This window comes from Amblyraja radiata, chromosome 18, assembly GCF_010909765.2.
Source record: "Amblyraja radiata isolate CabotCenter1 chromosome 18, sAmbRad1.1.pri, whole genome shotgun sequence".
NCBI lineage: Eukaryota > Metazoa > Chordata > Chondrichthyes > Rajiformes > Rajidae > Amblyraja > Amblyraja radiata.
Genome location: NC_045973.1, coordinates 24,120,499 through 24,147,142, shown reverse-complemented (window position 1 = coordinate 24,147,142; position 26,644 = coordinate 24,120,499). Strand labels below are relative to the sequence as shown.

General features: G+C 43.1%; 1 protein-coding gene across 4 annotated transcripts in view; it reads left to right on the top strand.

Annotated features, from left to right (window-relative positions):
- Positions 1-391: 391 nt before the first annotated feature.
- Positions 392-26,644, top strand: part of rnf123 (ring finger protein 123) — a 204,342-nt gene continuing 178,089 nt past the window's right edge. The window contains exons 1-7 of one of the 4 annotated variants that reach the window (XM_033036858.1): positions 392-433; positions 961-1,059; positions 3,990-4,074; positions 6,195-6,274; positions 13,104-13,201; positions 16,193-16,247; positions 24,580-24,665. In XM_033036858.1, the coding sequence (XP_032892749.1) occupies positions 978-1,059; positions 3,990-4,074; positions 6,195-6,274; positions 13,104-13,201; positions 16,193-16,247; positions 24,580-24,665 (486 nt within the window). In that variant the 5' untranslated portion in view covers positions 392-433; positions 961-977. Of the gene's footprint in view, positions 434-472; positions 640-948; positions 1,060-3,989; positions 4,075-6,194; positions 6,275-13,103; positions 13,202-16,192; positions 16,248-24,579; positions 24,666-26,644 lie in introns of those variants that run through there. The other 3 variants (XM_033036859.1, XM_033036857.1, XM_033036856.1) reach the window with 3 other exon arrangements.

The following is a 26,644-nucleotide window of genomic DNA, read 5'->3' as shown; positions in this document are numbered from 1 at the left end:
GCATCCTCTGAATCTGACCTCCTCCTGGGGAACTGCCAGTTCTTCTGGCCCTCGAACGTAAACATATGTTTTCCCAGTCACCCTTGCCCTGCACCAGGGTTTTGGTGAGTAGCTTGCAAAAGAGTATGGATCAGAGGGTACTGTCTGAGGAGGAATGAAATCACTTGTTGGGCATGAGAAAATCTCTGGATCAAATACTGTCAGGCAAGGGGGTCCTCTGTCACGCGTTTAGGGGTTAAGATCACAACTGGGTGCAGTGGGAGGGGTACAGTTACTGCTGGATGCAATGGGAGTGAGCTTGGCTACTCCTGGGTGCCATGGGGGCGTGATTACTCCTGGTGGCGCGGGCAGGGACGTGGTTATCAGCAAAGATACTCAGGAGGCGGGACATCCATCTTCAATCGCCGACGATGAGCGCCAGGTCGGCCAGTAGGTGGGGAACCGCACTTGTCCCGATCGCGTTTTGAGCCGCCAACCGCGGCGGCCACCATAGAGCATCATGGCGGCGCTGTGAGGAGGGCGGGTGGGCGCGAGCGACGTTACCCGGGAGACGAACGTGGGCCGCGGCTGCTGCTCTCTTACTCTCGCTCTCTCTCTCTCTCTCTCTCGCTCTCGGCACCGTGTCGGCTGCCGTGGCAGGTGAGGCGCTGCCGTGCGACACAGGCCAAGTCCGAGTTGCGCGGCCCGAGGCCTTCTCCTGACCCGATAGCACAACCCCTCCCCCAACCCCCCCCCACCCCAGCACCCGGCTCACCCCTCCCTCTCCCCCCCAACTCTCCTATCCCCATCTTGTCCCACTCTCCTCCCTCTCTCACCCCTCCTTCTCCTGTCCCACTCCTCTCCCCTCCCTGGGGGAATCAGTGACACTGAGTTTTGCATGGCCACGATCATTTTAACATAGTGGTTTAACGGAAGTTGTTCCTCATGATCCATTTGTTCATGTATCAGTTTATGTTGCAGACACACCTGTGTGGAAGATGACATCTAAAGGAACCAGTGCGACTTACTCGAGGAAGAGTTATCGGCTAACCTCTGACATCGAGAAGCCAAAGATCACAGGTATGTTTGAATCAACAGCCAGTGGTTGGTTGAGACAGTTTATATATAAAGAAAATATTTTCCATGGTGAACTGAAACATTGCACGTAGGATTGAGAATAATGCTGTCTGGTCCACATATGGCATCTTGTGTGCTGCAGGAGCCTGATAGTATGGCAAAGGATTTTAACCACATTGCTAATTTTTTTAGTTTTAGAGATTCGGACAATAGACAATAGGCGCAGGAGTAGGTCATACGGCCCTTCAAGCCAGCACCGCCATTCAATGTGATCATGGCTGATCATCCACAATCAGTACCCCTTCCTGCCTTCTCCCCATAATCCCCTGACTCCGCTATCTTCAAGAGCCCTATCTAGCTCTCTCTTGAAAGTTTCCAGAGAACCAGCCTCCACTGCCCTTTGAGGTAGAGAATTCCACAGACTCACAACTTTCTGTGTGAAAAAGTGTTTTCTCATTTCCGTTCTAAATGGCTTACCCCTTATTCTTAAACTGTGGCCCCTGGTTCTGGACTCCCCCAACATCGGGAACATGTTTCTTGCCTCTAGTGTGTCCAAACCCTTAATAATCTTATATGTTTCAATAAGATAGCCTCTCATCCTTCTAAATTCCAGAGTATACAAGCCCAGCTGCACCATTCTATCAACATTTGATATCACGGGAATTAACCTTGTGAACCTACGCTGCACTCTCTCAATAGCAAGAATTTCCTTCCTCAAATTTGGAGACCAGAACTGCACACAATTCTCCAGGTGTGGTCTCACCAGGGCGCTGTACAACTGCAGAAGGACCTCTTTGCTCCTATACTCAACTCCTCTTGTTATAAAGGCCAACATGCTATTTGCTTTCATCACTGCCTGCTGTATCTACATGCTTACTTTCATTTACTGATGAACAAGGACCCCCAGATCCCGTTGTACTTCCCCTTTTCCCAACTTAACACCATTTAGATAATAATCTGCCTTCCTGTTTTTGCTACCAAAGTGGATAACCTCACATTTATCCACATTAAACTGCATCTGCCCACTCACCCAACCTGTCCAAGTCATCCTGCATTCTCATAGCATCCTCCTCACAGTTCACACTGCCACCCAGCTTTGTGTCATCTGCAAATTTGCTAATGTTACTTGTAATCCCTTCATCTAAATCATTAATATATATTGTAAATAGCTGCGGTCCCAGCATCGAGCCTTGCAGTACACCACTAGTCACTGGCTGCCATTCTGAAAGGGACCCGTTAATCCCTACTCTTTGTTTCCTGTCTGACAACCAATTTTCTTTCCATGTCAGCACTCTACCCCCAATACCATGTGCCCTCATTTTGTCCACTAATTTCCTAAGTGGGACCTTATCAAATGCTTTCTGAAAGTCCAGGTACACTACATTCACTGGCTCTCCCTTGTCCATTTTCCTAGTTACATCCTCAATAAATTCCAGAAGATTAGTCAAACATGATTTCCCCTTCGTAAATCCATGCTGACTCGGACCGATCCTGTTACTGTTGTCCAAATATGCCGCTATTTCATCTTTTATGATTGACTCCAGTATCTTCCCCACCACCGATGTCAGGCTAACTGGTCTATAATTCCCTGTTTTCTCGCTCCCGCCTTTCTTAAAAAGTGGGATAACATTAGCTACCCTCCAATCTACAGGAACTGATCCTGAATGTATAGAACATTGGAAAATGATCACCAATGTGTCCACGATTTCTAGAGCCACCTCCTTAAGTACCCTGGGATGCAGACCATCAGCCCCTGGGGATTTATCAGCCTTCAGTCCCATCAGTTTACTCAACACCATTTCCTGCCTAATGTGGATTTCTTGGATATCCGTATAATGTACAAGAACGTACAAACTCCGTACATACAGCACCTGTAGTTAGGATCAAACCCAAGTTCTGGCGCTGTAAGGCAGCAGCTTTAGCACTGTGCCACCCGTGGCAAAATTCAATACCATTCAGATGAATTGGAGCCTTATTTGAATCTCAAATACCTGATGCTGCTTTGAACACGCTTTATTTTGGGTAACACATGGTTTCAAACAATTTGACAGGTACACTACCAGGATGTCCTGCTAAGTTGCACGTGGGGGATTCAAAATCCCCTCAGCATTTTCTTAAATCACAACAAATTATCTAGGAGTCATCATGTTGCAGTGTTAAGGAATTTAATGTGCCAAATTATCTGCAAATTATCTCAAACATTGATTGTACAGATCCCCAAATATGAATACATGAAAAGTAAAAGAACCATTACCTGCTTAGCTGGATCGACTAAGTATATAGGTGGACAAAAATAAGCTCTGCTACTCTATTGCACATGCTGAGACAGTCCTGCACTCAAATGAGTGTTGGGAGTGCGCTGAAATGTTTCTAAGAAATGATTTGTTGGTCTTTGTTTGGAATGTGTTGGTCATGACCAGGTCAGTCTATTGAGCTTGTTTACCAAACAATGTTTTATAACTGTAATGTTGGATGAAAGTATTACGCAGTATGTTCCTGAGCAGAGATGAGAATGCAGTTTAATTTGTACAAGGTGATTATTTACTTTAACCTCTGCTGGGAGTGATTGGAGATGATGGTATATTGACATTGACTTCCCTTGGTCTGGATAGGGATTTTGGTTCAGATCATTCTGCAGTGAATTAAATTAAAAAGAGTACAAGACAGTTTATCTTTGCTCTCTATAATTAAACAGCCTATTAAATTTAAGACTTTGGGTACTTGGAATATCAGTGTGTACTCAGTCAGCCTATCCGCTTCTGATTGGATTTTTGAGAATTGCAAACAAGAGGATGAAATTAGAAAGAGGCTCTTTTGGAAGGAAACAAGGGAGTGCTATTTGCACAATTAGTGCGTACGAGCACCATAGCAGAAATTAATGTTGGAAATAAAAATATTAGGTAGTGTAATAATTCATGAATTTTGTTTTGCAGGTTTTGTTAATGACAGACTCCTCGGCAACTACCTCCAACATGTATTCCCTTTCTCTGAGAATGCTCAATTGGCTACTACATCCAGGTACACCATGTTTGATGAAATGCTTCTGTAGACGGTTTCAACAATCTTGGCTCCTGTGGCGTGTAGATGTACAATGTCCAGTCTTTGTGGCTGCACACTCCAGTTTCTGATAACTGAAGGTGGTCAAAATTTTCGCTTTAGTTCTCAATCTTGTGCTCTGTTGAACGGTTATTTTGTTGGCCTATTTGATGATGTACTCTATAACATTACTCTAGTACATTATTTTGGGGATCAAGCGAGTGATCAGTGTTTATTCTAACAAATACACAGCGCTGGAGTCGATCAGTGGGTCAGACAGCATCTTAGGAGAACGTGGATACATGACATTCCAGGTCATCTCAGGTCAGACTGAAGAAGGGTCCCGACCCAAAACGTCGCCAATCCATGTTCTCCTGAGATGCTGCCTGACCCGTTGAGCTACTCCAGCACTCTTTTGTACACCAGCATTTGCAGTTCCTTGTTTCTACAGTATTTGTCCTAGTTTGTATTTGGATAAGTGAATGCTCTTTTTATTATGTATTATTATGTATTCTGTTTTATTTGGGCACAATGTAAGATACAAGTGATACTTGTACACTTATTTTGTTTTTAATTGATTTTTAAGGCCACTCTCAATTCACTTATTAGTAAACCAATTCAAGCTCCCCTGCCCAGAACTGTCTTAGCGGCTGCACAAGTTCTCCAGTATTTCTGTTTTACAACTGACTAATATGAGGACAGAATTGATGCCTCAGTATTCGGAATAAAATGGTAAAATGTAAAAGCCCTAATGACTTTTTGTGACCTTGTTGGAGTGCGCCCATGTGTGCGCAACAGATTATAACAGGATCATGATATTGGAAATTGCAAGTGATATAAGTTGACTATACTTGTCCATTACACATGGGTGTCAACTGGTAGGCTTTGGTGTATTTGAATCAACTCTCGGGGGAACTATAAAATTATGGTTCAGCATATGAAATAATGTTTTTTAAATAGTGTGTTTTTATTTCTGAGAATGGTACGATATAGTATATCTACACGCCAGATATTAAGCCAATATTTTCTGATTTAAATCTGTCCAGTTGTCAAATTTTTGTCTCTATGATGGGAGAGAACAAGATGTTAGATGTTACAAAGAACCTGATGTAGCCTGTGATTGCCTTTCAGAGAGGTTGCTAGTGGAAACTGCTTGACTATTCCACTTAGCTGTGAGACTTTGTGTGAGTTTGCATTCACTAATAATAGCTTGATAGTGTAACTAGATGACACAGCTCAGATTACACGGCCCTGATGATGCAGATGTTTTCCAGTAAGATTCCAGCCCCATTCGTTAGCTTGGTTTATCTGTGTAGTCCAATTTTAAATTGACATTAGAGGTTGAAGTACAAACCTAGATGGTAACTTAAAAACAGGGAGATCAACTAACCAGAAAAAAGCAAGGGTTATTTATAACAAGTGTCTGAAGAAGGGTTTCAACCCGAAACGTTGCCTATTTCCTTCGCTCCATAAATGCTGCCTCACCCGCTGAGTTTATCCAGCATTTTTGTCTACCTCAGAAAATAACAATAATTTTTTCATTACTATTTATGGTAACAGAGATCCTAAACTTTAATTACCTCCACCACCTTCTGCAGTGTGTGCACCTGTGAAATATATTGCAGTTACTCATCTAGGCTGCACTGACATCATCTCCCAAAACCTGTGGCCTCTACCACCAAGAATGGGAACGCATCATTTGTGGATTCCCCTCTAATTTTCATCACATCCTGACAGAACTAAAATGCTGTTGCTTCATTGCTGGGTCTAAATATTTGAGCTTGCTCCCCAACAGTATTATGGTAGCACCTTCCTTCATCAGAAGGCTGCAGAGGTTTGAAGTGGTTGCCCACTGCAACCTTCTCATGAGAGAATGGCCAATAAAGGTTGGTGTTTCAGCAATGCCCACACCCCAAAAAGTGACACATTTATTAAAAAATATGTTTTCTCTCCACCTCGAATAGGATAAGGTATATGAGTGGGGAAAGCTGAGTTTCTTAAGTTTTAAGGTTACAAATTTATTCTGTAGTCTAGTTTAAGTAAGAAGTATGTCTTTTGTTGTTATTTTTATTATCATTATTTATTTTATACATTTGTTTTAGAAAGCCGTTGAATTTTCAGAATCTGAATGAACATTTGGATCGACTATTGTCTGAGGGATTGGACAGTGAAACAGGCAAAGGTAGGAAAAACGAGTCATGGGAATATCACCACGCATTTCTTTGTGAGCAAGGCTTTATAAATCCAGATGTAGACTTGTGTGGTAGAAAGTTTACCTTTTCGCAACGCCGGTATCTTAGTCATTTATCCTCATGGGGTAATGGGTGATGGCTTGTTCTCTTCCTACTCTAGTTGTGAACAGCCTATGACAAAATTGACCATACAATCTTTCAAGAAAAGGTTCTCGTGTTTAGTTATTTTTCTGCTCCTGTTGTGTTCTTTTCGTGATCACCAAGAATCTGTACTTGGCTCTCTTGTATTTTTCATCTATCCTTCATCAAAACTGAGTGTGCATACCTTGCTGAGTTCTGATGCAAATCTCTGGGTAACATTTATTTTCTCATCTGTTTAATTCCATAAATTAATTTAAATATCTGCTCTCCTTTCCCCAGCATTGTTTTTACAAATCTAATAACCACATTATCCCAGCCTATCCAGACTTATCTTAAAGTTGCAATTTTCTCAACCGGCCCACCGCATTATAAATTCCCTCTGCATATTCTACAAAGCTGTTACACCTTTCTTATTATGTGACTGGAGACGTTTGCACTACATGAACTGTGGCTCAACAATCACCAAATATAATTCGAACACAACGTGCCTGTCCTTGTATCCTATGCCTTGACTCGAAAGGAAAGCACCCAGTCTCCATGTTTAACACTTTATTGATCTGTTTGGTCACCTTTAAAGATTTGTGGATGAATTCTCAAAAGTACCTTTGTGCACCCACTTCTCCCTTCCCTCTCCCCTTCCACCTACACCCCTTCCTCTAGCTTCACAATTCATAATTGAACATGGTTTTACTAAATTGATTATTTGCCAATTTTCATATAAAGAAAGATTAAGTAAAATTGGACTACACTCACCATTTAAAAGAATGAGATGATATTATTAAAATTCTGCAACGGATTGACAGAGTAAGTGCCAAGACCTAGAACTGAGGAACAGGTCACAAGAAAAGAGAATGACTTTTCTGGTCAAAGTTGAACAATACCTTTACCCAGAGTATTTAAATCCACAATGTTTAAATCTTTGGAATTTTCTGTCTCCGAAAGCTCTGAATGTTTAGTAGTTGAGCATATTTAGGGCTCCTTTATCCTAATAGCTTTCTACATTCTGGCTCTTGCATGTTCCTAATATGATTTACTGCTCCAGTAATGGCTATGACATATCTTGCCTGGACCAAACTTTCTGCCTCTCTCCTTTTCTGTAAGACGTCTTTTATAATCTGCCTTTGAATAATTGTTTGGTTACATGTTGTAATGGATCAGATCTTCCGAAGACCAGTCAGTGGCCTGAGCATTCAAGTTCTCTGCCTTTGGAACATAGTGTGTCTTTCAGAGTGGTAAAGAGTTGTAAATAGAGTTGTAAAGGAGGTGATCTTTGGGCTTGATCTTTTGTAGGCCAGCCCATGGGTGAGGACCAATACAGTGCAGGGATTCATGGTGGGCAGCTGGCGGGCTCCATTTCTGAGTGATTTTGACAGCCGGTAAGCGTCTGTCTGCAAACTCCACTAGCTGTCAAACTGCTGCTGGCCTGTGATGAGTTGCATGTTTTTGGTCTGGCTTCTAAAATTAACCCAGAGTTTCTTGGCAAGGAAATTGGAATTCAAAAATTAAATGGAAAATCAGTTGCATCTCTTTATGCTAAGTGTAGACCTCAAATCATTTTCCAGAAGATATCAACACAACAGTGGTAAGTGTGACCAGTTTTGGGCTTGACTGTGTCACCCTCTAGGTTTAGTGTTAATTTTGACCCATATGAACATTTCACCAGAGGAGCCATTCCTCGGCATAAGTGACTGACTTTAATAAAGTAACGATAAACACATTTTCTCTCGTGCACCAATCTGATTAACTGCACACTTTTAACCATTATACATAGAAAAATACAGTACAGGAACAGGCCGTTCAGCCACACTGTCCCGCCCCCCCAAAACTCGCACTCTGACGGCCAACCCGAGCGATCCCGCCCTTACCCGAGTGCGGCCGGCCGCAGCGCCCCGCCCCGCCCACAGCCCAGCAGTTCTGGATTGACAACCCGAGAGACCGAGAAATGCCGAGGAGCACCCAAGTGCTCCCGGCCGTAGCGTCCCGCCCACAGCCCTCACCCGAGCACCCGAGTGCGGCCGGCAATAGCGTCCCGCCCCACCTACAGCCCAGCAGCCCCCTCCCAGGGGATATGGGGAGAAGGCAGGAATGGGGTACTGATTGGGGATGATCAGCCATGATCACATTGAATGCGGTGCTGGCTCGAAGGGCCGCATGGCCTACTCCTGCACCTATTGTCTATTGTCCCTCTTTCTCTCCCTCCCTCCCCCTTTTCCTCCCTCTCTCTCTCTCTTCCTCCCTCTCTCTGTCCCCCTTCCTTTTTTCTCGCCCTCCCTCCCTCTTATTCCCTCTCTCGCTCCCTCTCCCTCTCTCTTCCCCCCTCCTTCTCCCTCTCTCCCTCTCTCCCTCCCTCCTTCTCCCTCTCTCTCTCTCTCTCCCTCTCCTCTCCCGCCTCTCCCCCCTCCATCTCTCCCTCTCTCCACCCCTCTCTCTCCCTCTCTCCACCCTTCCCTCTCGGCCCCTTGAGCCCACCCACCGTTCTGTAAAATCAAGGCCAATCCCAATGTAACTGCAATCCCACCGCCCACAGGTAACTTTTCACGACTAGGCTTATCCAGAATTCTACCACTGCCTGAAAAATAATTCAAGGCTCAACTTCCACTGAGAAAGAATTATTGTTATATGAGATTTTTCCCGAACAGTCTGTGACCCATAAGGCTGAGGCCATAGCGCTACATTTAAAGCCCATAGCGCTACGTTTAAAGCCCATAACGCTGCAGTCAGTAACGCTATATTTAGAACCCATAGCGTTGCAGCCAACAGCTCTTTGTTTAAATTCCCACGTGTTAAAACTGACAGCGCTCTGTTTAAACCTTTGAGCGCCAAACCGGCAGTGCTGTGTGTATTACCTTTACACCCCTTCGCGGGTCGGATGCGGAAATTTCCCGAAATTATTCAATTTCCCTAAAATTACCCAAAGACAACCAGAATGTCCCGAATTTCAGGTAATTTCCTTCAGTGGGAACACTGCCTGGAGCCCAAGATCCTTCTGCAAATCCATGCTGTTAAGGGTCTTGCATATATCTTCCCCTGACATTCAACCTCCCAAACTTGCTTAGATTAAACGCCAGCTGCTATTTCGCTGCCCATTTCTGTAGTTGATTTATACCTCGCTGTATACTTTGACAGCCTCCCTCACTGTCCACAACTCCACAAATAACCGCGATTCCAGCTCAGAATCCCTATATCTCCTCCCTTGCCTGGGACCTCAGCAGTCATTCCAAGTGATACAGAGGTTCATGTTCACCTCCGCTAACCACATCTACCACATCTGCCCAAAGATCACCTCCTTTACAACTCTATCTACCACCTTCTGTACATTGATTAGATCACGTGTAGACTTGGCAACCGGTTAGCTGAACATTTGCACTCAGTCTACTTGATCTCCTGGTTGCTAACCATTTTAACTTTTCTTCCCATTCTCATCCTGATCTTTCTGTCCTGGCCTTCTCCATTGCCAGAGTGTGGCCACACGTAAACAGCCATTGATTATGTGCAACAGTTTCTTTTATTCACCTCTGACTTTTATTTAAAACCCAAGAGAACTTTATGTGTTTGTCAATTTCCAAAGTGACTTTTATGTGGCTTTCAAGTATCCAATGGAAACGGCTCTCTAATCTATGCTTTGTCTCACTAATGTAAAGGAGGCTGCATTAGGAACACCAAATGCAGCCGACAAGCTTGGAACGTATGACTATCTCACCTGGGAGGGCTGCTGTGGCTCCTAGATGGAGATGAGACCAAGCGTAGTCCAGACGACCATTTTGCCAAACACTTGCTCTCTGTCCGCCAAGGCAAACTTTGGCCTCCATTACCGGAGTGAGGCACTTCGTATTCTGTTTTCGTAGCGTACAAACAAACATCTGCCGTTCAAACTTCCTTCGTCTGTTAAAAAAGGCACAGTGCTGGAGTAACTCAGCAGGCTAGGCAGCATCTCTGGAGAACTTGGATAGGTAACGCTTTGGGTTGGGACCCTTCTTCAAACTGGAAGGGTCCTGACCCGAAACGTCACCTATCCATGTTCTCCAGCAATGGTGCCTGACCCACTGAGTTACTCCAGAACTTTGTGTCTTTTTTTGTAAACCAGCATTACACTTCCTTGTTTCTCCCTCATCTGTAGCCATCTAATACCTGCTAGCTTTGTCCTGCCTCTCTTTTCCATCTGTCTTCCCCCCTTCTATAATCAGTCTGAAGAAGGGTCCCAACCCAAATTGTCAACTTTCCATTCCTTTAACTGATGGTGCCTGAACCGCCAAGTTCTTCCTGCACTTGTGTTTGCACAAGATCCCAGAGGCTGTAGTTCCTTATATCTAGGGTTATGGAAATATGCTTTATATAGCAATGTTACAAAATTTTGAGATTTTAAAAATCAAGTCTGTAATTTATCCCATCAGATAAAGCATAAAAATAAGTTTAATTTGACATCTAATTCACTTTCATATCTCAAGTATTTAAAAAGTTATGGCCATTTTCATACTCGGAAATGAGCATCTTGTTCCCTATTGATTTTCTATGGACATAACAAAAAAGTTGTGATCGTGAACAGTCAAAAGCCCATAACTTTCTTAAAAATTAAGAGAACTGAATGAAATTTTCAGTTATCATAGATTGAAGCATTCTGAAACAAATATAAAATAATCTTACTTGGATGACCTGAAATTAAAGCATATAATTAGTTAGTTACCTAATTGTAGCTAATTTCAGACTTCAATTACTAGATCTAAACATCTATCCATTTCTTAATAAATGATTAACATTTTTAAATAGCCTAAATGTCCAAATAATATTCACAAATAATTCACAATAAAACATGATTTTAAAATCTCATTTACATTAATTTATAGGCCAAATGGAAGGAATTCAGTGTTCAATTGCTGTAAATAAATGCCCATTTAAATCAGCTTTCCAGTGGGTCCCTGTGGAACGCGCTGGTTTAGAACGTTCACATTGCGGTAGATTTGTGCCTCAAATGCCGAGAAAAATACTGCGCGATATAATGGGCCCAAATTGAGCTACTCGCAATATTAAATTTTGTATAAAAGGATCTTTAGAAGCCCTTTTGAATGTAAAAATATACAACCTACCTTCTGCTATTTTCTTTATGAGACCCTGCGGTTGCTGACGATCGCGGGTTTAAAGATTGATTTTTAAACTACTATAACTATTATTCAAGGCCTTTAAACCTAATAATAGCTTTTGCGACGGGGTCTATCAGCGATTTTTCGTTAATAATTAACTAGGCTGAACATTTTCGATTGGAACAGCTTAGAGAAAATCGCGTTTTAAACCCGCCCCCTCTAAACGGCGCCAAAATCGCGCACAACCTCAGCGGCAGATATTCAACGACGCTTCAGGTAGGCTTTGCAACATACCTACTTTATAGCAGAACTACAATACATTAAAAATAAATAAGCACAAATGTCCTATTCCTTGACAGCTAGTAGGTTTTTTTTTTGCACAGGATCTGCCGTAAGGGACATAATTGACATTTCGAGATTTTCCATGTGAGCATTAACTTAGTTTAATGTGATTGGTGAAGTTGATCAAGTTTCCTGAGTTCATCTGCACTAATGCAAGCTGAGTTAAAAAAATGGATATAGGAGCGCTAACTTTTAAGATCAACTCACCAAATCACATAAAAGATAGACACAAAAAGCTGGAGTAACTCAGCGGGACATGCAGCATCTCTGGAGAGAAGGAATGGGTGACGTTTCGGGTCGAGACCCTTCTTCAGACTACATCACATGTTGGTGATGTAGAATCGCAACATGGATGTGGTCAAGCTCTTCTGATGACACATGCTCCTATGGGATAACACATGCTCCAATGCTCATTCACTCATTAGCATCAGAATAATGTTCAGGCCTCACCTAGTGTTATACTTTGATGTAGAAGTTGTCATTGTTGTATGGGCAGATGTTTAGCTTGTATACACATCCAAAATAAAGTTCAAAGATACCACGTGGAGACATCTGTTCACGCTAGTCCTATGTTATCCCACTTCCCGACACATTAGGAACAATTTGCAGAGGCCACAACCTGCAAACACGCACGTCTTTGAGATGTGGAAGGAAACCGGAGCACCAGGGGGAATCCCATGTGGTCACAGGAGAAGGTGCAAACCTCACACAGACAGCACCCTAGGTCATGATTGAACTCTGGTTTCTGTTGTGAGGCAGCGGCTGTACCAGCTGCACCACTGTGCTGCAACATTTACATATGAAATGGAACATTTAATAGATAATGACTGATAAAGGGACGTAAAAGATATTTCTGAATCATTCATTCACCACAATCCTGACTTTCCTTCCCTCAGCTAGAATGAGGAAAAGTTGTTAGGAATGCAACCTGGTAATCAGACAGTGAGGTTATTTGTGAAAGCCAAGAATTGAGTCACTATCATCTGTTTAAAATGTATTGCTTTGCACAAGCATAATTTTGAATATTTTTAGTGCCAGATTTTAGAGTCTCTATTATATACAAATTGCCTGAAATGCTCTTACTCTTTGACCCTTTGCTGTGTAACTGTTCTATTCTGCTCTCCAAATACTGATCAGATCGCAAGCTGTAATTTGCTCGCTGCTATCTGTGTTCTATCCATCTCTGCAAGTTTATTTAGTGATTGTTGTCAGTTGGATGCTGGCAGTTGCTCACAGTTTGATTATTGGCTCGATATTTCAGATCAAAATGCGGATGGGCGTCTTGGCCCAACCACAGTGGTCCTGGATCACACAAGTGGGTTTGAAGGATTGCTGCTTGTGGATGATGACTTACTTGGGGTAAGTTCTTGAGAGAACAGTTTCAGGATTAACTCCCTGCTTTTAAAGATAAGTTCTTCTTAACATATTCCATTTTATTTTAGTTTTCTTCCTCAAATTCAGCATGGATATAATGGGCTGAAGGGCCCATTTCTGGGCTGTTTATCATAAAGTTTTGCAACAGATTTGGCCTATCTATCCCTACATCATGCATATCTATGCAAATGCCACTTGCCTGCTGCTATATTACGGACAGCAGAATGAATAACAACTTACACGCAGGCTGCCTGGATCACGAGAGAGATTTATTACCCAACATTCCCTACTTATATACAACACCAACTCATTAGTATATACATGAATATGCATGAATACATTACACCTGCATTAATTCATATCCATCGATGCCCTTCTCATTCAAGTACCTACCCAGATTGTATTGTATTCAAATTTATTGTCATTGTCTCAATTAGAGACAACGAAATGAATTTTCCTTACAGGCAGTATCATAAAAATAAATAAATAATAAATAATAAAACATATTAAAAATAAAATTGAATTAAAAAAAGAAAAGCACAAACACAGAAAGTCCACAAACACAGCCAACCTCCCCTCCGATCTTCCCAGATGTTCATCCGTGGTCTGGGCCTTCCGAGCACCCGCAGTCGCCGCACCGGGCGGCCCGATGTTCAGGCCCTCTCGCCGGGCTGGTGGAACGCCGACGCCGATCCCCGACGGTGAACATCCTCCTCCTCAGCGGCCCGGACCTCCTGATCAGCCGCCTCCCGCAGCCGGAGTCCGCAGCTCCCGAGTCCGCAGGCCGAGCCGGGCGGAGTCGCAGAACCCCGCGTTGTTGATCAGCGCCGCCCGCGTTGGGAGCTCCGCAAACCGCAGCTCCATGATGTCGGTGCCGCAGGTCCATCACTCCGGGCTCCAGACGGCGACCCCCGGTAAGGCATCGCCAGCCCCGTGATGTTACAGCGATGTCCCGCCGCTGCTGGAGCTCTGGTCGATCCCGGCAGGAAAGGCCGCGCCAATACAGTAGGTAGGCCGCTGGGGGGGTGAGGACGCGACTCGAATAATAGTTGCGTCCTCTCCAGGAAGCGACCGAAGGACGGTATCCCCCTTACCGTGCCCTCTTCCCCCACATAAAGACATTTAAAAAAACATAAAAAACACACTTTAACATAACTAAAAAAACAAAAAAACAAAAAGATACCGGGCTGAAGGTGGAGGCTGCTGGCACCAGCGCCACCGGAAGTACAGATATTGTTACTGTTCTTGCCTCCATCAACTCCTCTGGCTGTTCATTCCAGATATCAACAACTCTGAAAAATGTACCCCCCAGATTCCCATCAAGCTATCTCCCTCTCACTTTAAACTATTCCATCCTGCATCAGCACTCCCAAGTCCCTTTGCACCTCCGATTTCTGGATTATCTATCCATTTAGAAAATAATCTACGCCTTTATTCTTATTACCAAAATGGATGACTGCGCACTTTGCTAAACTGAATTTCATCTGCCACTTCTCTGCCCAACCTCCTTACCTGTCCAAGTCCTTCTGCTTGCTTCCTTGCTTCCTCTACACTGCCTGCCCTTCCATTTATCTTAGCATCGTCTGCAAAGCCTTCAATCCACTTATCCTAACCATTAATTTACAATGTGAAGAGAAGCAGCCCCAGCTCCCACCCTTGCGGAACTCCACTCGTCACTGGCAGCCAACCTGAAAAAGTGCCTTTTATTGCAACTCTTTGCCTTCTGCCATCCAGCCAACCCGCTACCAAATCAGTAGGCGGATGGGATTCCCCCGAGAACCAATACACGGAACCGTGAGAGAGTTCCACAAATGGCGATCGTACCTGTTACTCCACCATCTGAAAAACATATTCTTCGAATAAACTGCAAATCATTTTTGAGTTCAATCTTGCACTGTAAAATCAACACATTTGTATGTTTGACAAGGATTTATAGTTCAAAGGCTCAACGGTCACTTTATTGTCACATGTACCAATTAAGGTACAGTGAAAGTCTAATTACCATAGTTGGTACAATAGTTATCATAGTTTGTGCAAAACACAGTGATGGAGTAAAGGGCCTGTCCCACTGTACGAGGTAATTCAAGAGTTCTCCCGAGTTTCCCCTGATTCGAACTCGGAGAATTACGGTAATAGCCGTTCATAGGTACTCGGGGCTCTCGTGGACATTTTTCACAGTGCTGAAAAATCTTCACGAATTACCGCGTTTCCCGAGTACCTGCCGTTAGCATTACGAGCTGCTACTAGACGTCCACGAGCTCCGACGTAGCCGCTACGTACATTCTACGTACTTACCATGAGTTTGATTTTTTTTAAACTCGGGAGAGCTCTTGAATTACCTTGTACAGTGGGACAGGGTCTTAATTCAGCGGGTCAAGCAGCATCTCTGGCGAACATGGACAGGTGATGTTTTGGGTCTGGACTCTGCTTCGGTCTGAATGAAGGATCCCAACCTGAAACGTCACCTGTTTGTCCTCCAGAGATGCAACCTGTCCCACTCAGTTCCTTCAGCACTTTATGTTTTGCTCAGGATTCCAGCATCTGCAGTTCCTTTTTGCTCCATCTATAGTCAGTGTATAGATGTGGCACCGCCAGTTGGATTTCACAGCTGTCTAGTTGCATTTTTTCTGTCTGAGATCAGCTTAGTCAACATGGTCCGGGTTTGACATCCAATGTGATTTTCTTGATCTGTATGGCTTGGCCATGAAATCCTGTGTGCTTCATATTTGTTTTTTACTACCCATTCGTTTGCAATGAACCTTTGAAGGTTAGGAATGAATAATGTTATTATAATGCTCAGAATCCATACTGATAATGTTGCTATTTCTTCATTGCCACTTGCAAGATTCCCTGCGTTTTGCTGTCATTTCACGGATTTGAGGGAATGATTTATAGATTAATGTAATCCATCTCCCGTGCAGCTGAGGAATAATTATGGCACTGTAAATGTTAACTTGTACTTGTTCTTTTTTTTAGGTTGTTGGTCACAGTAATTTCAGCTCAATAAGAGCTACCTCTTGTATATATAAAGGTGAGTGTGAACATTTTTAGGTGGGTCAAAGCATCCGTTTAATTATACCTTTTGTAAGAAGGATCTGACCATGTTGTATTGTGTCATTTGAATTACTGTGGAGTAAAATCAAAGACAAATAGTTCAGTTGCACCACAAACGCATTTACCTACTTTCCTGACCAACTGTCTGATTTTGAACCAAACTGTTCCACATTAACTTGCCTTACTCCAAGGTGTTCCAGGCTACAGATTTATTACATTGCTGGGACCATTGTTTCTACCTCCATAATATCATATAACTCCCCAACTCATCTTCTGGTATACACTGCATTCAGAAAGTATTCAGACCCCTTCACTTTTTCCACATTTTGTTACCTTACAGCCTTATTTTAAAATTGATTAAATTCATTTTTTTTAAATCTTCAATCTCCACACAATACCCCAGACTGAAGAAGCGAAAACAGGTGTTCAGAAATTTTTGCAAAGTAATTAAAAAGAAATAACTGAAATATCACATTTACATAAGTATTCAGACCCTTTGCTATGACACTCAAAATTGAGCTTAGGTTCATCCGGTTTCCATTGATTATCCTTGAGATGTTTCTACAACTTGATTAGAGTCCGTCTCCGTCTGCGCTGAGGCCTAATGGCGGAGCTGGCGGCCTCGGGGCTGTGGCGGCGTTCCGGCGGTGGCCCGACTTGGAGCTGTGGCAGCGTTCCGGCGGCGGACCCGACAACGAGGCTGGTGGACCCGTCGCAGGTTGGTGACCTGTTTTTCCGGAACTCCCGCAACAACTGTTGCGTCCGTTGGACTGGAGGGCGGCAGCTTCAGCAGCTTCGACCACCCCGGGTCGCGGAGTTTGAACCGGCCCGTTCGCGGAGCACGATTGAGCCACAGGACTTACTAACCATCAGCCGGTGGGGGTCACAACATCGGAGGCCTGGATCGCCTCAGCGCAGAGGGAGAACAAGGAGGGAAGAGACAAAGACTTTAAGACTTTTGCCTTCCATCACAGTGAGGAGGTGCCTGGTGAACTCACTGTGGTGGATTTAAAATTTGTGTTTATTGTGTGTTTTTGTTATTTTTTATTATATGTATGACTGCAAGGCAACGAAATTTCGTTCAGACCGAAAGGTCTGAATGACAATAAAGGATACTTTGACTTTGAGTCCATCAGTGGTAAATTAAATTGATTGGACATGATTTGGAAAGGCACATACCTGTCTATATAAGGTCCCATAGTTGACAGTGCATGTCAGAGCGAAAATCAAGCCATTTAGACGAAGGAATTGGCCGTAGACCTCCGAGACAGGAATGTGTGATACACAGATCTGGGGAAGGGTATAAAACAATTTCTGCAGCATTGCAGGTCCCGAAGAGCAAAGTGGCCTCCGTCATTCTTAAATGGAAGAACTTTGGAACCAGCAAGACTCTTCATAGAGCTGGCTGCCCGGCCAAACTGAGCAATCGGGGGAGAAGGGCCTTGGTCAGGGAGGTGGTTACTCTGACAGAGCTCCAGAGTTCCTCTGTGGTGATGGTGGAACCTTCCAGAAGGACAACTATATCTGCAGCACTCCACCAATCAGGCCTTTATGGTAGAGTGGCCAGACGGAAGCCACTCCTCAGTAAAAGGCACATGATAGCCCGCTTGGAGTTTGCCAAAAGGCGCCTGAAGGACTCTCAAACCATGAGAAACAAGATTCTCTGGTCTGATGAAACCAAGATTGAACTCTGGCCTGAATGCCAAGTGTCACCTCTGGAGGAAACCAGGCACTGCTCATCATCTGGCCAATACTATACCTTCGGTGAAGCATGGTGGTGGCAGCATCATTCTGTGACGATATTTTTCAGCGGCAGGAACTGGGAGACTAGTCAGGATCGAGGGAAAGATGAACGGAGCAGAGAGATCCTTGATGAAAACCTGCTCCAGAGCATTCTGGACCTCAGACTGGAGCAGAGGTTCACCTTCCAACAATGACAACGACCCTAAGCCAAGACAACACAGGACTGGAGTCGTGACAAGTCTGTGAATGTCCTTGAGTGACCCGGCCAGAGCCCAGAATTGAACCCGATTGAACATCTCTGAAGGGACCTGAAAATTGCTGTGCATCGACGCTCCCCATCCAACCTGACAGAGCTTGAGAGGATCTGCAGAGAAGAATGGGAGAAATTATCCAAATACAGGTGTGCCAAGCTTGTAGCGTCATACCCAAGAAGACTTGAGGCTGTAATTGCTGCCTAAGGTGCCTCAACAAAGTACTGAGTAAAGGGTCTGAATACTTAAGTAATAGTGATATTTCAGTTATTTATTTTTAATTGCTTTGCAAAAACTCTACTGCCCATTTCCAATCTCGCATCAAGTCACAACCACTCATTAATATTTAAGAAGGAACTGCAGATGTTTGAAAATCGAAGGTGGACAAAAATGCTGGAAAAACTCAGCGGGTGAAACTCACCTGCTGAGTTTCTCCAGCATTTTTGTCTACCACTCATTAATACATTGATTTACATTGTTTTCAGTTAAATAGCATTTCATATGAAATTCTCATTTAAGGCTATTCTCTATCAGAAAGACCTTGAAGCCCTTTTTTTCTTTCTAGAATATATTCAATCAATTCCCCTCAATTAATGCTCTCTTCTGCCTGGTAAAACTTGTTCTCCCCATTAACAGTTCTCTTTTGATTCAACCCATTTGTACAAATTGAAGATCTCGACATGGGCACTCGCATGGCCCCATCTGGTGGCTGACTCCTGGTTGTCTACATTGTGTAGTCAACAATTTTGTTGAGTGGTGTGGGCTGAATCACCTGCAACTCAACACCGACAAGACTAAGGAGTTAGTGGTGGACTTTAGGAGGAGAGGAACACCCTTGTCCCTTGTCTCTTATCAATGGTGTGGATGTGCAGATTACCAGGGACTACAACTACCTTGGCGTGTACCGGAACAGTAAACTGGACTGGTCCAGGAACGCTGAGGCCTTGTACAAGGAGGGACAGAGCCGGCTGTACTTTTTGAGAAGGCTCCGCTCTGTCAACATCTGCAGTAAGATGCTGCAGATGTTCTACCAATCGGTGGTGGCCAGTGCCATCTTCTTCGCTGCCGTGTGCTGGGGCAGCAGGACGAAGGCTACAGATCCAATAGGATCAACAAACTCATCAGGAAGGTTGCTCCCTCCTGGGGGTGGAGTTGGATTTGTGGGAGTTGGTCTTGGAGGGGAGGATGCACCTCAAACTGCGGGGCATCCTGAACAATACAGCTCACCCCCTCCAGGACACACTGGTCAACCTAAGGAGTACCTTCAGCAACAGACTGGTTCAACCAAGATGCAGGACAGAACGCCACAGGAGATCCTTCTTCCTAGTGGCTATCCAACTGCACAACTCCTTCCCCTTCAGTCGTGGGGTAGACTGAGATGGACTCTCCCCCCCACCCCGCCCCCAACCTCAATCTGTACACATCCCCAATCCTTTCCACTCGTCACTTTAATTTCATGTTTCATGTATTTTGTGTTTTTATGACTGTTGGCAGATCAATTTCCCTCCTAGGATAAAGAAAGTTGTCTCGTATCGTCTATGTGGACCAGTCTTAATTCAAAGCCTTCTCTGGTATCACTCCCCAACTCTTTCCTTGCTACAGTAATGACTGCTTTGGTGCTGCCTCCTGCACCTGAGTGTGTCTTTGGAATGTGGGAGGAAACCGGAGCACCCGGAGTCCATTCATTCGATGCAGTCAGTCAGATACGATCATATCCTTAACATTTTTTTGCGATTCTCTCACAATCCTACCAGTCCCATCTTCCCATATCCTCCCCTCTGTGCACTTCACAAGAGCTGGTAGAGCTGCTGCTCCACAGTGCCTGAGACTGGCTCAATCCTGATCTTGGCTGCTGTCTGCAGGGAATTTGCACATTCTCCCTGTGACCATGGGTTTCCTCTGGGCACACTTGTTTCCCTCCCACGGCCCAAAGATGTGCTGGTTTGTAGGTTAATTGGCCCCTATAAATTGCCCTTAGTGTGTAGGAAGTGGATGCAAAAGTGGGATAACACAGAACTAGTATGAACGACAGGAAGGAAATTGTTACACAGGTCTTTTGCAGGACTAATCTTGGAATACATACATTGAAGGCAGAAGAAAGATTTACTAGGTTGATTTCTGGGAAATGGAGAATCCATTTAGGAAACATCAAGTTTCCAACTTGAAACATGGACAATGAATTTCGGGTTTAGAACAATGAAAGGTGATTGTTTCAAAACATGTAATGAGGTTTGACTGAGTGTAGCTGCAATATAATTTTCCATAAACAGGTAGGTGAATGGTGGAGACGGTGTCAGCTGTAGTGATAGGAAACCCAATAGCGGGCAGACTGGAGATGCTGTGGCTGCAAAAGTGATACTAGGTATGTTGTCACCCAGGTTCCAGGATCAATAATATTTCTTGAGTAGTTGCTAGAAATTTTTCAAGGATGGTGGTGAGTAGCAGAGGTCAATGTACATATTGGTACCAATGACATGGCTTTAAAAAGCAGGTTCGCAAGGGTAGTAATCTCTGGAATACTTCCAGTGACCATGTGCAGCTGAGTGTAGGATAAGATAGACACATAGCTGGAGTAACTCATTGGGTCAGGCAGCATCTCTGAAGAAAATGGATGATGATGTTTGAGGTTGGGATGCTTCTTCAGACATTTGAGAGTAGAAATAGTAGAATAAGGCAAATTAATGTGTGGCTGAGGAGCTAGGGCAGTGCCCTTCATAATATTTGGGACAAAGACCCATCATTTATTTATTTGCCTCTAGTCCACAATTTGAGATGTGCAATAGAAAAAAAATCACATGTGCACATTGTCAGATTTTATTGAAGGGTATTTTTATACATTTTGGTTTCACCATGTAGAAATTACAGCTCTGTTTATACATAGTCCCCCCATTTCAGGGCACCATGATGTTTGGGACTCATCACAGGTATTTGTAATTGCTCAGGTGTGTTTAAATGCTTCCTTAATGCAGGTATAAGAGAGCTCTCAGCACATAGTCTTTCCTCCAGTCTTTCCATCACCTTTGGAAACCTTTATTGCTGTTTATCAACTTGAGGACCAAAGTTATGCCAATGAAAGTCAAATAAGCCATTATGAGACTGAGAAACAAGAATAAAACTGTTAGAGACATCCGCCAAACCGTAGGCTTACCAAAATCAACTGTTTGTAACATCAACAAGAAGAAAGAGAGCACTGGTGAACTTACTAATCGCAAAAGGGACTGGCAGGCCAAGGAAGACCTCCACAACTGATGACAGAAGAATTCTTTTTATAATAAAGAAAAATCTCCAAACACCTGTCCCGACAGATCAGAAACACTCTTCAGGAATCAGGTGTGGATTTGTCAATGACCACTGTCCGCAGAAGACTTCATGAACAGAAATGCAGAGGCTACACTGCAAGATGCAGACCACTGGTTAGCTGCAAAAATAGAATGGCTAGGTTAGTTAGCCAAAAAGTACTTAAAAGAGCATCCACAGTTCTGGAAAAAGGTCTTGTGGACAGATGAGATGAAGATTAACTTATATCAGAGTGATGGCATGAGCAAAGTATGGAGGAGAGAAGGAACTGCCCAAGATCCAAAGTATACCACATCATCTGTGAAACACAGTGGTGGGGATGTTATGGCCTGGGCATGTATAGCTGCTGAAGGTACTGGCTCACTTATCATCAACTGCTGATGGTAATAGCATAATGAATTCTGAAGTGTATAGACACATCCTATCTGTTCAAGATCAAACAAATGCTAAAATTCATTGGCCGGCTACAGCAAGACAATGATCCCAAACATACTGCTAAAGCAACAAAGGAGTTTTTCAAAGCTAAAAAATGGTCAATTCATGAGGGGCCAAGTCAATCACCCGATCTGAACCCAATTGAGCATGCCTTTTATATGCTGAAGAGAAAACTGAAAGGGACTAGCCCCCAAAACAAGCATAAGCTAAAGACTGGCTGCAATACAAGCCTGGTAGAGCATCACCAGAGAAGACACCGAGCAACTGGTGATATCCATGAATCGCAGACTTCAAGCAGTCATTGCATGCAAAGGATATGCAACAATATTCTAAACATAATTACTTTCATAATTTACATAACATTGCTGTGACCCAAACATTATGGTTCCCTGAAATGAGGGGACTATGTATAAACGCTGCTGTAATTTCTACATGGTGAAACCGAAATGTATAAAAATGGCCTTTATTAAAATCTGACAATGTGCACTTTAACCACATGTGATTTTTTTCTATTACAAATCTCAAATTGTGGAGTACAGAGGCAAATAAAGGTCTTTGTCCCAAACATTATGGAGCGCACTGTGACTTGGATGAATTGGGACAAGAGGCTGAAATATTATAGCTACTACAAAACACGGCTGAAGGAGGAGCAGATCTGACGGCTCAGTGTTCCACGGTACAACGTGTTGCTTTTTGATTAAGAAAAGAATCACAGCAGTAGTTCGTGATTAAATTACAAGAGTTAGAGGAAGAAATATGCAGGGAGATTGCGGAGAGTTGCAAGGATAATTGGGTTGTGATACCAACTGGGACTGTCATTGTGCTAAGGGCTTAGATGGGATAGAAATGTGGGGTTCAGGAAAATGTTATCAATCAATGTGTAATGGGCCCAGCTAGAGAAGGGGTAAAACTCAACCTCTTGGAAAATAAAGCAGAGTTGGTGACTGAAGTGTGAGTAGGGGAGCACTTTACGACAAATTACCATAATTTTATTAGATTTTAAATATTTATGGCAAAGGATAAAACTTTCCCAATAGTTGATACCCTAAACTTGGGCAAGGCTAATTTTGATAGTAGCTGACAGGAACTTCCAGAAGTTTATTCGGGGTAGCTATTTGCAGATAAAGAGATGTCTGGAAAATTGGTAGCTTTTTAACGTGAGTTAACAATAGTTCGGTGCCTGCATGTTCCTATTGGAGTGAAGGGCAAGTCTGCCAGGAGTAGGGAATACAAGATACAAATAATTTATTAGCCAAGTATGTAAGAACATATAAGGAATTTGATTTGCCATACTGGCATACCAAAAAAGCAGCAAGACGCACTACTACATAAAAATTTGCATAATCAACCACCACAGCGCACTGTGATGGAAGACAATAACGTATTATCTTCTTCCCTCCTTTTTTCCCTGCGGTCGGGGCAGTCGAACCATCCGCATTCGGGGTGATCGAATCTCCTGCTTCGGGGCGATGGAAGCTCCTGCGGCTTGGAGCTTCCAAAAGCCGGCTCTAACCAAGGGACTGCGAGCTCCACGATGTTAAGTCCGCAGGTTCCACGGTTGGAGCTCCTGAAGTCGATCCCTGACAAAGGGATCACAAGCTCCGCGATGTTAGGTCCGAATGCTCCCGCGGTTGGAGGTCCCGAAATCTAACCCCAGCAAAGGGATCGCCGGCTCCACGATGTTAGGCCGCAGTGCGGTCGGAGATACGATACGGAAAAAGTCGCATCTCCGTCAAGGAAAGAGATTAAAATAATACAAAACTAAAGATGACAAGAGATATTAAGGCCCTTGAGAATGCACCATGTAAATCTTCACACAGCAGGGATTGTCTCATTAATAGGATGCGAATCCGAGGTATAATCAGGATGGAAATGTTTAATTAATTTGGGTGTTGATTTTCTGCCTATATCATTTAATTTGGGGTTTTGGGTTAGCAGTATTTGACATTAATCTTACAGAATAATGCTTGAAAAGACCCATTAACTTGTGGGAAATGGTATTTTAGCAATCTGGGAGGGTTGGAGATGGGTTTGAAGTAAAGTAAAAGCATAAAATGCTGGAAATGCACATAGAGCATTCTATGGAGAGAAAAACAATTAACATTTCACGTTAAGGCACAAAGTCTTGGAGTAACTCAGTAGATCAGTGCTGGAGGAACTTTGTGGGTCAGGCAGCATCTGTGGAAGGAAAGAAGGAATGGGTCTGTTTAGGACCCTTTGGTCTGAATCAATCTGAAGAAGGGTCCTGACCCAAAACGTTTTCCATTCCCTTCAAGCACGAATGTCAGTTGTTTCAAACCAATATTTCCATTTTGCCTACATTAAAAATTGGTGCTTTGTCAAAACATGGTGCCTAAATGGAGAATTACTTTCTCAATTTTCTCTTTGGTTTTCAGCAATAATATCCAGGGTAATTCCGTGTTTTAAATTATTTTTTATTGTTAACAATTAAATTATTGTTCTCCAATTTGAGATTATGATACAAAGATGTGTTATGTAGGTGAGACATGTGGAAAGACCTAAACCCTTTGTGTGCTTCTGTTATGTTTGATGTCATTTTGATTCTCGTGTTATTGGCCACAGGCAAGTGGATGTATGAAGTTCTGATCTCCTCTCAGGGGCTAATGCAGGTTGGTTGGTGCACCCTTCACTGCAGATTCAATCAGGAGGTGAGACGATATTTTTCTCTCGCATCTTTGCAAGGTGGGTGGTAAGGTATTTTAACAAGTTGGTGATTCACTAATAACAATCTGCATTTATGTAGTTCCTTCAACATAAAGTGTCCTTGGCAAGAGACTTAACAAATGGGTTTATATTGCGTGGCATAACGATCTATTAAGTTAGGTGAATATTAGTTTCAATGAGAGGTTAAGGAAGGAATTCCAGAGCTCCAAGTTTGCCAAAAGCCCATTTTGGGCATGTACAATTTGTGAGGTGGAGTATGGGAACTGAGGTAAGTGTAGGACTGGTACAGAATCCAGAGGGAAGGATAAGACCAGTGCTTGGGGTTGAATTTCATTGTTTTAACCAATTATTCATGGGGAAAACACCTTGAGGGACTACTTGGAAAATCGTCTTTATTTTTTCCACTATTAAGGCGTACTTCCTGCAATAAATGTGAAATATGCTGACTGTATTTTCATTTAAGCATGTTGCATTTGCCGTGTAAAACTTTATGGAGACATCTCGCTGGTCCCATTTGTTTGCGAGATGTGCTGAGCAGTGACCTGAAGGTGATGAAAGAATGCTGGGGCAGATATGGAGTGAACAAAAAAAGTGTTAGCAATTATGTTATTCTCTGGAGTGTTGGAGGCTGAGGGAAGACCTCCTAAGTATATAAAACTGAGAGACATGGATAGCATAGACTGTCATATCCTTTCTCCAGGATGGAAATGTCGAAGATGAGAGTGCATAACTTTAAAATAAGAGGGGAAAAATTTAAAGGAGATGTTTGGGGGCAAACTTTTTTACGCAGAGTGGTGGGTGACAGGAGTGGCAGGGCTGATGTGGAGGCAAATTCGATAGTGGTACTCAAGAGGCAATTTAGAATAGTGCATAGTTATGCAGAAAATGAAGGGATGTGGATCATGTGCAGGTAGAAGGGATTATTTTAACCTAGTATTATGTTCAGGACGGACGTTGTGGTTCGAAGGGCCTGTTCCTGTCCTGATCTATGTTGTATGGATGTTCTTGTGTGTGGTAAAATCGGGATAAAATTCAGGTTTGAATTGGTAATTAGAAAATATCATTTTGCACTACACAAATGCCAGATGATGGTCATATCCAATAGAGATTTTAACCACCACCCTTTGATAGGTAATGATGTTACTACCCTTGGATTCCCTTCCACCATTGTCTTAGGATCACCATTAAATTGAAACTTACTTGGCTAAGCCACATTAATGTTATGGTATCAGGAATTGATGAGTGACTAAGTAGCCTGCAGTATGCTTTTACAATACGATACTATACAATATAAATTTATTTATCCCAGGAGGGAAATAGATCAAGTGAAATTTTCACTTTACTTCCCAAACCCTGTTCTCCATATGCATGGCATAATTTGCCTAATGATACCTGAAGCTATTGATGATAAGTGCTATTGATCACAAAGTGGCCTGCTTTTCTTTCCTAAGTATTCTCAATCTCGACCACAGGCATGGTGTGGTGACAATACTGTGTAACATCTTGCCAAGATAACTTCAACAGCAATTCTCAGTTTTGGCCACCTTAAAGGGTAATGTCAGCTACCAGATGATGGCACCAATTGCATTTCCCTTCAAGTCATATTTCTTTTTTGGTTGCGTTTAGTGATTCCTTTATTAGGTTAAAAGTCTGGAATACCTTCAGCACAAAGGAAACAGTGATATGAATCCAATTAACGTAATAAGACAATTGGCGATGGACCTCAAATTCTGATCTTTCTGGCAGTATTCACATGTTGTGAATGTTGGATTATTGGATTTGAAAAGCCTAGAAAAAAGTAGCACGTCAAGCAGCTGTGCAAAGTGAAATGGCCAATATGTCAGGTCTACGACCCTTTGTTGGTGTGTAGACTCGTAACATTGTTTATTTTTCTACATATTCTGCCTGATCTGCTTTCCAGCCCATTCTATTTTTGTTTCAGATTTGCAGCATCTGCAGTTTT